Raw genomic sequence first — 10,813 nt, 5'->3', positions numbered from 1 at the left:
TTGCAACCCCAATGTGACCCTTGGGCCAAAAAGTTTGCCCACCCCTGCTCTAAGGGAATGACAATCTACTACTGCTATCAGTTACTCCCTAGCTGAAAGGATAGAGGTCTGCGCTATGGATCTAAAGGTTCCAACCCTGCTGAAGACCATCGGTAGGTGAACTGGGTTCCATAGGATGGAATTTCTGTTTTTCAATTTGCTTTTTAAAATATTTAGGAAATTACATGTAAAAACTTACATTAAAGAACATTGATGGTGCAAAGTGAAGCCACCAAAAGTTAGGGAATGCCAGTAATAGGGCTCTGTGTGCAACCCTGTGTTTAGTATGATAGCACCGTAGTGATATGGTCACATAATATTTGCAACTTTAACATGCTTTTCATATAGTTTTTCTGGGTGTAATTAACAGCATAAGCACAGTCTTGCACTGGCAGTGGGGCTAACTTTTCAGAGCAGCATCTTAGAGTTTGCAGCAACAAACAGAACAGACACCGTTCTCCCTCTAAGGGCAAGCTGCAGCTCTGCCCACTCTAGCACCTTTCTGCATATTCAGACCCCTCTGTGGGTGTGGGGAACACCCCGCCCCATTGGTTGTCTTTTCCCATCCCTCCACCTCCTGTGAAAGGGCAGACAATCAGAGCTCCTGGACATCCCGAGTTTCCTGTTTCTTCAGCAAATGGAGTAGCTAGTGCTCCGCTGGCACTGCAGGGATGGGAATGTTTCTGTGTGCTGCCACCCCTAGGGCCATGGGTATTCTTGCCATCTCTGCCCCCTGGCCAACACTTGTGACTATTTTGATGGGGACAGGGGAGCTAGATGCCTGTGGAGGAAGGAACTCCCCAGGAACCCCCAACCCCTACATTGCAGGATGGAGAAAGAGGGGGCAACTTCTAAAGGTTAGGAGGCAGAAAATTCAGGGGTGGTGCAGGGGCTAACTACTAAATGCTGGTCTGTGGGGGTGAATGAGAATGAAATGCTGGGGCAGGATATGAAATGGTAGTGTGGCGAAGCTGAAGGGAAGGGACTGGGTGGAATGGCACAGGCCAACAGTGATGAGGTATGACTGCACACCCAGACTGGTTGTACACCCCTGCCAGGAACTGGGCTGAGATGAGGTTTGTTTGTTACACAGCTGCTTGTAGCTATGCACATTGCAGGGCCCCACCCATCCTTCCCCTGAGATCACTGCTGTAGATGGCTCATTCATGACACAGACGCTACCGCCCTCTCCCTGGCTGAACTCATGGCTCACCCACATTTGTAACGGGCCTTACTGCAGGTTCCTTGGCTGCGATAGTCTGAATTAGAGTTGGACCAGAATGAAAAGCCCAGGTCCAAACTCTGTAGCCTGGTGGCTGAATTAAATATAACCCTATCACATGGCAAGGAGGCTGTTTGACAGGAACCATTGGCTGTGCGCTTTGCCTCAGAAATGCTGAATTTATAGTGGGTGGTCAGTTCTGTCTGAATGCCCAAAGTGTGCCAGGTGCTGTCCACATAAAGAATTGGTCTGGTTCCCAAAGACTCACAGTGTAAGGTCAAACATGCCATAAGCAGACCAAGTGGGGGACATGGAAGGGCGGGGGAGAATGAAGCAGAACAAGAGTTATAGTAAATAGAGTAATACTTTTGCATTTACTTTCTCCACACCACTCATGATTTTATAGACCTCTATCATATCCCCCCTTAGTCATCTCTTTTCTAAGCTGAAAAGCCCCAGTTTTATTAATCTCTCCTCATATGGAAGTCGTTCCATACCCCTAATAATTTTTGTTGCCCTTTTCTGAACCTTCTCCAATTCAAATATTTTTTTTGAGGTGTGTGTGTGTGGGGGGGGGCACATCTGCAGTATGTATCTATCCCTTTCTTAATGATCCCCAACATTCTGCATGCTTTTTTTATTGCCGCTGCACATTGAGTGGATGTTTTCAGAGAACTACTCACAATGACTCAAAGATCTCTTTCTTGAGTGGTAACAGCTAATTTAGACCCCATCATTTTATACGTATAGTTGGGATTATGTTTTCCAGTGTGCATTACTCTGCATTTATCGACATTGGATTTCATCTACCATTTTGTTTCCTAGTCACCCAGTTATGCGTGATCCTTTTGTAGCTCTTCGCAGTATGCTTTGGACTTAACTATCTTGAGTAGTTTTGTATCATCTGCAAATTTTGCCATCTCACTGTTTACCTCTTTTTCCAGATTATTTATGAATATGTTGAATAGGACTGGTCCCAGTACAGTACAGACCCCGTCTCCATTCTGAAAACTGACAATTTATTCCTACCCTTTGTTTCCTATCTTTTAACCAGTTACCAGTCCATGAGAGGACCTTCCCTCTTATCCCATGACAGTTTACTTTGCTTAAGAGCCTTTGATGAGGGAACCTTGTCAAAGGCTTTCTGAAAATCTAAGTACATTATGTCCACTGGATCCCCTTGGCCACGTGCTTGCTGATCCCCTCAAAGGGTTCTTGTAGATTGGTGAGGCATGATTTCCCTTTACAAAAACTATGTTGACTCTTCCCCAACAAATTATGTTAATCCATGAGCCATTTTTAAAATTGGCATCCCATTAGCTATCCTCCAGTCATTTGGAACAGAAGCTGATTTAAATGATAGGTTACAGACTACAGTTAGTTCTGCAGTTTCACATTTGACTTCCTTCAGAACTCTTGGGTGAATACCATCTGGTCCTGGTGACTTATTACTCTTTAGTTTATCAATTTGTTCCAAACCTCCTCTAATGGCCTCAATCTAGGCCAGTTCCTCAGATTTGTCACCTAAAGAGAATAGCTCAGGTTTGGGAATTTCCCTCACATCCTCAGCCGTGAAGACTGATGCAACGAATTCATTTAGTTTCTCCGCAATGGCCTTATTGTCCTTGAGTGATGCTTTAGGGGTGTGGTGGGGGCAGGGAGCAGTGCTGTGGAGGGGGGAGGGTTTGGGTGGGAGCAGGGAGCAATGTAGTGGGGGGAGGGGAAGGGTTGGGTTGAAGCAGGGAGTGGTGTTGTCGGGGACGGGGAGTGGAGGAAGGACGGGTTGGGTGGGGGCAAAGAGCAGTGCTACGGGGGAGTGGAGTGGAGGGGGAGAGGTTGGGTGGGGCAGGGAATGGTGCTGTAGGGGAGGCAGGAAGGGTTGGGTGGGAGCAGGGAGCAGTGCTGTGACGGAGGGGAGTGGAAGGAGCAGTGCTGTGGGGGAGGGGAGTGGAGGGGGAAGGGGTTGGGTGGGAGCAGGAAGTGATGAAGTGGGGAGGGTGGGAGCAGGGAGTGGTGCTGTGCGGAAGGAGAGAGAGTAGGGTTGGGTGGGAGCAGGGCTTTGGGGGAAGAGAGTGGAGGGTGAGGGGTTGGGTGGGGCAGGGAGCGATGCAGTGGGGGAGGGAAGTGGAAGGGCGAGGGATTGGGTGGGAGTAAGGAGCAGTGGTGGGGGGAAGGGCTAGAAGGGGGAGGGGGTTGGTGGTAGCAGGGAGAGACGCTGTGGGGGAGGGGAGTGGAGGCGGGGTTGAGGGAAAGCCTTTGTTTGCCCCGCCAGTCGGCTACGTTAAGTGTATGTGACATCACAAACATCACCATGGCAAACAGCTGCGGAGTTAGCAGAGGACGGCAGCGGCTCCCTTTCGCATACGCTAGGGCCTGCCACGTGCCCCAGGAAGCGATTGGACGGAGGTGGTTGTGACCCCGCCCCTCGTGGGCTCTCAGCCATTGGAACGCGTCCCCGCCGCCTAACGTGAAGTCAGGGCCAGTGGGTGCGTCATGGCGATGGCGGACGCGACGAGGCAGCCCGGCCTTGAGCGGGGGGGCGGAGCTTAGCCGCCTATATGTGGGCGGTAGCGGGGAGAGGGCTGGGCGGCAACGGGGCGCGTGGGCCGGGTGCATGCGGCTTGGGAGCCGTGAGCGGAGCCCTCGGTTCGCGGGCTGGGGCTGCCCGTGCGGCGGAGCCCGAGGCCGGCCGGGGCTGGGCGCCGTTCACTGCCCATGGAGCCCGAGGCGCTGCGCAGCCGGCTGGCCGGGCAGGGCCACCTGTTGCGCTTCTGGGCCGAATTGGGCGACGCGGAGCGGCGGGCGCTGTGCGAGGAGCTGCAGAGCCTGGACTGCGAGGCGCTGGGTGCCTGCTTCCGCCGGGCCATGGAGGACGCGGGCGCGGCTGACCGCGACAAGGTGGACGGGCGGATGGAGGCGCTGCCGCGGGCTGTGCTGGGCAGCGCCACCCGAGACGCGGGCCGGCTCCCCGAGTGGGAGCTCGAAGGTACTGGGTGGGGGGTTCCTCCCCAGTACCTGCGACGGGTGCTTCTGGCCCCGGGGCAACGCGGGGCGCTTCCTTCCCCCGGTGGGCCAAGCTGGCTCCCGGCCTCTGGGCGCCGCTTAGCGTCTGGCGGGAGGGAGCCCTTTGAGGGGGCGGTGGGCTCGGCTGTCGCCGCCGACCATACACTAGCGGGCTTCCCCCGTTAGCCTCTGGCCGAGCCCGCAGACTCCTCCGAGTTCCAGCAGGCCCTGGAGCCTGAGCTAGAATGACCAAATGTCCCAGTTTTATAGGGACAGTCCTGATTTTTGGGTTTTTTTTCCTTACATAGGTTCCTATTACCCCTCCCCCCCACGTCCTGATATTTCACATTTGCTGTCTGGTCGCCTTAGTCTGAGCAGTGCGGAGGGCAGCTGATCCGGGTGGCCGGTGGTGAGAGCTGTTTGGGAATTCCCTGGGCACACTCAGCTCTGACTGTCCTTGACTAAGTGTCTTGGGAAATCCAATCTCCGTGCCTGGGAGCCCCTCTCCTGAGTGCTGCCCTGTGAACAATGACTGATCCTGGGGCCTGAAAAGCTTGCGCTGGGCACAAGCCTCTTTCTTTAAATTCTTGGCTTTAGATTATATTAACATAAATGTTTAAACTTGTCCAAGTGGCTGTTCCTCCATGAGGGCCAGTCACATGCTTGTGGCGCTTCACATTTGCACACAAACATCAAACCCAGCTGAAGTGAAGAACATTGTGCTGTAAAGAAGGGGGAGTAAATATTTATGATCTTTCCCCTCACCAGGAATGCAAGCTGGCAAATGGATGTGGCTCAGTGGAAGACAAATCACTGTGGACTGAGTCCAGGCATGGTTCTCGGCCTTCTGGCTGGGAAAGCATTATCTAAATTGTATCTTAGCCACAACAGAACCCTCCAGAAGTGGTGTGTGAAAACTGGGAGAGGGTTATAATGGAAGCAGAGTTGTAGTGTTAACTTAGGGCATGGCTACACTTGCAGATGTAGAGCGCTTTGAGTTAAACCTGCCTTTGTTGAACACAGTAGGGAAAGCGCAGCAATCTGTCCATACTGGCAGCTGCAACTGCACTGGCGTGGCCACATTAGCAGCTCTTGCAATGGCCACAGAGAGCAGTGCATTGTGGTAGCTATCCCAGCATGCAAGTGGCTGCAACATGCTTACCAAATGATGGGGGTGGGATGGAGTGTGACAGGGAGTGTGTTGTGTGTATGTGGGGGGGGGGGGAGTGGGTTTTTGGGGGGGTGGAGAGCATGTCAACATGCTCTCTTGTAAGTTCAGACCGCAACAGACCCTTCTCCCCCCCCCCCCCCCCACCATTCCACAGTAATGGTTGCTTTGTCTTGGAGCAGATAAGCATGCCAGCTGTCAGAAACAGCTTTCGAAGGGCATATTGGCATGCCTACAGTGATTCCAAAACAATGACAAGAGTGGCCTCTTGACTTAAGGAGATTATGGGATGTTTCCAGAGGCTGATCAGAGCACAGTAATGTAACACACTGACGCCCGGGCATTTCAGCCAATGTGCACCAAGTGTTAATCTTCTCACCAAGGTGGAATGCTAGGAGCGCTCTAGCCCTGGAGTCAGAGTGCCAGTGTGGATGGGAATTAAGCTAGGGTGCTTTAATGCATGCTAACTCGCAAGTGTAGCCAAGCCCTAAGATCTGCTGTCTTCAAATACCACACTTCTGTGTGAAAAGGCAGCATTAATGCTGCATATCCAAGAATGTAGACATCCCTAGTAAGGCTAGGATTGGAATGATAGCTTAGATAAAGAGACAGCTGGAGTGATTGTGAAATGAGTCTTGTAGCTGCTATGTAACTGTAATAGAACGATAAAACTTGCACTTAAATGTAGTGGGTAGAACACTTCACTGAGACTTGAGGGAGCTGAGTTTTGGTCCCAGCTCTGCTGCTGGGTGATTTGATGAGTTGATTTCCCTCTCTGCCTCCATATCCCCCTCTGTAACAGGAGAACTGTGGTTCTGACCACCTTTGCAACACATTTCCAGACTGACAGCTGGAATGTGCTACAAAAGAGTTGGCATTAATGTATCGAAACACAACTGGTGTCTATAGCGTATGGGGGGACACTTTGGCCCTGCTTGTTTTATTTGCTCTCTTGATATGACACTATGGTGTGGCTTGGGTAAAGTGGGGAGAGCACAACTGAACAGACTATTAAGCTTTGCACTGACGTGCTAGTTACTATGCATATGTTGTCCTGCTGGTGTGCCTCGATATGTGCGGCACCCTTTCCTTAAACAGATGTTTAAAACAAGTTTGAGGCATGAGTCCAAGCAGGAAGTTATCCAGGAAGCATTTAACCTTTGGAGGTTCATTGTAAACTCTCAGCTGTTTGCTATCAGGATAAACAGCCATACCACATAGTTTTTTGTTGGTGGAGAAAGCTCTAATGTTGCAAAAGGCTTTTCATTATAAATGCCTGTCTGCAGAAACTTGCAACTTTCTAAAATCTTCTGGGCCAAAGTGGGGTTGGGGGTAGCTGTATCAAGAGGGTGACATACCTTTTTCCATCAGGAAGGTAGGAGAATCTGGACACTAATTACATGCAGAAAACTTCACATGCAACTCTGAAACTTAAGTAGACATTCCTCAGTGAGGGCTACTGATCTGAAAATGGCATTTTCAAACAATTTCCAACTATTGTGGATTCTTTATTGTGCACTATTCTAGGTAGCTGTCCTGTAAATATAGGCACAGTTTGGAAAGAGCATAATTTAGCTGCATAAAATTGACTGGTTCAGCTTTGTCTTATTTGAATGCTTTTACTCTAGCAAAAATTTTCCTTTTTGCTGAAATTTGACTGAAACCAAAGCTTTCTTGGAAAATGAACTTCTGTGAATTGGTCCAACCACTTTGTGAAGAGGGAACAAACATTTTTGCATATAAAAAACCAGGAGCAGACATCACAATATGCTTAGCCAATAGCTGGACTACATGAAGAACCGTCACTGTTGGGCTGAAAAATGATTGCATAGCTTTCTAAATTGAAATGTATTTGAATTTACCTTTACCATTGTTTGGAGTCTTGTGGCAGTAGATGAAACCCAAACTCTTCAATTTCATTGTGGCACAGCTAAAGAGCCAAAGGCCAGTGTTTTTGTGGGGGGCGGGGTGGGCACCTAATTAGTTGGTTACATTTTGTGAAGTGCAGAAGATTGAAACTCCTATTGAAGTTTGAACCCTTCACCACAAATCCCATTGATAACTAGAGTGCTGTAAGCACATATTTAGGCTCCCATTGTCAAAAATTTAGACCTATAGACTGTTCATAACAGTGCTATATAAATCCCTAGATTTCCAGTTATTTATAACTTTTGGTCTGTCACATCACCTGCTTGGACATTGCTTGAAGATGTGCACTTTTGTGCACAAGTTCAGAACGGTCTTAAATTCTCGCTCTTGGGAGTAGAGCCACCCACATATGCTATACAACTGAGCACATTCTGTTACTGAAGCTATTGTGATAGAAATGCCCAGCTGTGTAACATCTAGCACAGGGGTCTCAAACTTAAATGACCATGAGGGCTAGTTCATTGGCCTGAGGGCGCATCACTGACACACACCCCCTCGCTGCCCCTAGCCCTGCCCCCACTCCCCCTTCCATGAGGCCCCGCCTTTTCCCTGCCCCCATTCCAACCCTTTCCTGAAGTCCCCACCCCAACTCCGCCCCCTCCCTGCCCCCAGAGTGTGCATGAGGGATGCAGCAGAGGGCTCAGGGAATGGGTTTGGGGTGCAGCAGGGGGCTTGGCAGGGAGTTGGGGGGGGGGTGCAGGAGGGCTTTGGGCTCTGGGGTGTCAGCAGCACGCACCAGGGGCAGGGAAGGCTGCTGGCCCCAGCCCCGCTCCGCTCCGCTCCAGGAAGTAGCTGGAATCATGTTCCTGTGGCCTCTGGGGAGGGGGCTGCAGGGCTCTGCATGCTGCTTGCTGCAACTCCAGGTACCTCCCCCAAAGCTCCCCGTTCCCAGCCAATGGGAGCTGTGTGTGTTGAGGGGGCGGGGGGGGAAGAGTGCCGAGAAGCAGGGCAACACACAGAGGGAGCCCGCTGGCTTCTCCCCTCCCCCGCCCGCCACAGGGACACGATACCAGCCACTTCAGAGAGTGGCATGAGGCTTGAGGGCAATCCCGCGGGTGTAGTTTGTCCACCCCTGGCCTGGAGATAGGCCCGGGGGGACGGGTGCAGGCCACAGGAAATAGCGGCCCGCGGGCTGCATGTTTGAGACCACTGATCTAGCATATACAAACCCTCTGTGAATAACTGCTTCGTGTCTTGGCCCCACATACAACCTAGCACTCCTAATGCTTGACATTCTTCTAATACTTTAAATGCTGAGTATCTTTTGCTATGCACCTACAAAACAGCACTTATACCAACTCTTCTGAGATGAGAGCATGTGTACTGGGATATGGGAATGGAGGGGGGAAGAAGTGAGGTACAGATTTACCCAAGCCACTGGCAGAACTGGGATTAGAACTCCAGCATTTGTGGCTCCCATTCATTCCTATGTTTAGGCCATGCTTCTCTCTAATGCAACACATAGGTACTCTCCCTTCTTTCTGTCTTCCTCTTGTTTGTTGAATTCTTTTCTAAACTTTCAAATAGGAAAATTCCATGTTAGTTGTGCAACCTTGATTATTTTTTTAACTTGCATACTCAGTTCTGTAAGGAATATAGTATTGAGGGTGGGTGGGTTACTAAATACAAACATCTACGCTGGTGCAACAAGAAGGGTGCATAACTGAAATGCCAGTTGGGCAATAGGAATGCACAGGTTCCTTATCTGTGTTAACTTGCCAGACAGCATTTATCTTAGATCAGGCAGCATTGTCTAGGGAATTAAGTTCTGGGCTAGAAATCTGAGTCTGGGAATTCTGATCTTGACTCTACTTCCCTCCCATCCTCCTGCTTTCTGCCCTTGGGCAAATACCAAATGAAGATAAAGCCATGTACCTCACAAGGGATTTGAGTGTGTTAATGTTTGTATAGTACTTTGAACACATGCTGGGTTGGCCACGTTTTACCACTCCTTATGATGTGGTTAGTCTGGGCTAGTGATACTCTGACATCAGTGGTTCAGGAGCTAAATTAGTGACCAGCATTACTCAAAAGAGCAGCAGGGTGGGGAGGGACAGCTGCAATTGCTAGCCTGCAGGGCAGCTGCTGCACTGGGAACTTAGGGGAGCGGGGAGCTGATTGATGGGGGGGCTGCCGGTCCACTCTGGTTCCAAGCCCCCACCAGCTAACTGCGATATGCAAGCAGTGGACAAAGGAGGCAGCTGCCAAACAATGTTAGAAGGGAGCATTGCACAACTTTAAACAAGCATGTTCTCTAATTGATCAGCAATGAAACAACATTAACCAGGAGGACTTTAAATGAGTTAGTGTGTGGTCTCTCAACAAAATGACTGACCAAATATTTTAACACAATTGGTTAATAGCATCTTGATTGGTTAATTAAATCTGCAGCACATGTTAAAACACTGAGAGCTGCAGGAGACAGACTGAGGCTAGTAAGCAACCTGTGTCCCTGGTCTAGGCTGTCCTTGTGACGTCTGCAAGACCTGGGAGTTGTGAGGACAACTGTCTTCCTGGTTCTGTGAAGCCCAGCACTGAGTCCCAATGATTTGGGGGTAAATAGAAATCTAAAGAAACTTGGCTGAGCCTGGATTACACTCCTGCAACAGGATGATTTGAAGATCCTTCCTGCACACTTACTACATGAAACTGCCAGCTGAGCTTCTGTACCCCCAAAGGATAATCTCTCTGCCTCTCCGCAAGGCCACTCCTGGGCAGAGTGGTGTGATCCTGGTGGACAGGAGCTGGCTGTTCTCAAGAAGGGTGAGGGGTAAACGCCACAAGCATGCCCAGAACTTAATCTAGTGCTGTTGGGGCTGCTCTGAAGCTCATTCTTGTCTCCTCCAGACAGAGCACCTTTGCTGTGACTGAGCCAGTCAACAGAGCAGTACACATGTTCCCTCAGACCATACTGCCAATAACCAGAGAGCCTTTCTTTAGCTGGGATTGGCTGTGCTGCCTTCCTCCCTAGAGCCAGCCAGCTTGGGTGCTGGAGGATTATGGTTCCAATGATATTGTTCATAAACTGGAAGGCATCACATAGTTTCCCCTCTGCAGGGGGAAAGCTTTTTACTCACTTTTTTTCTTTCTTTCTTGTTTAGGTCTCCATCAGATTTCTCAGAGCAAAGTAGCTGTCCTCCTCCTAGCTGGTGGACAGGGGACGAGACTGGGTGTTTCTTATCCCAAGGGAATGTACGATGTGGGGTTGCCATCCCACAAAACGCTCTTCCAGATCCAAGCAGAGCGCATCCTGAAACTACAGCAGCTGGCTGAAAAACAGCATGGCACCAAGTGTGTCATTCCATGGTAAGGGGTGTGCATTGTCAGTCCATCCTGATAGTAGTCTGGTTTGTCTGCAGCAGGGGCCTGGGGGAGAGTTCTAGGTTCTGGTCCTGGCTCTATTTGCTTTATGTAAACTTGGGCATGGTAACTAATCTCTGTCTTGGCCTTTC

The 10,813-nt window shown here is 50.2% G+C and overlaps 1 protein-coding gene across 4 annotated transcripts in view; it reads left to right on the top strand.

Annotated features, from left to right (window-relative positions):
* Window positions 1-3,819: 3,819 nt before the first annotated feature.
* The window catches only part of UAP1 (UDP-N-acetylglucosamine pyrophosphorylase 1), a 37,906-nt gene continuing 30,912 nt past the window's right edge, over window positions 3,820-10,813 (top strand). For 2 of the 4 annotated variants that reach the window (XR_005583484.1, XM_039483645.1), the window contains exons 1-2: window positions 3,820-4,247; window positions 10,463-10,667. Coding sequence is in view for 3 of the 4 variants with exons in the window: in XM_039483645.1 (XP_039339579.1) it covers window positions 3,977-4,247; window positions 10,463-10,667 (476 nt within the window). In the remaining variant the exon portion in view is untranslated. The remainder of the gene's footprint in view (window positions 4,248-10,462; window positions 10,668-10,813) is intronic. The other 2 variants (XM_039483644.1, XM_039483643.1) reach the window with 1 other exon arrangement.

This window comes from Mauremys reevesii, linkage group 8 (assembly GCF_016161935.1).
Source record: "Mauremys reevesii isolate NIE-2019 linkage group 8, ASM1616193v1, whole genome shotgun sequence".
Taxonomy (NCBI): Eukaryota; Metazoa; Chordata; order Testudines; family Geoemydidae; genus Mauremys; species Mauremys reevesii.
Note: the sequence above shows the minus strand (reverse complement) of the source record. Positions and strands in the feature narration are given on the sequence as shown.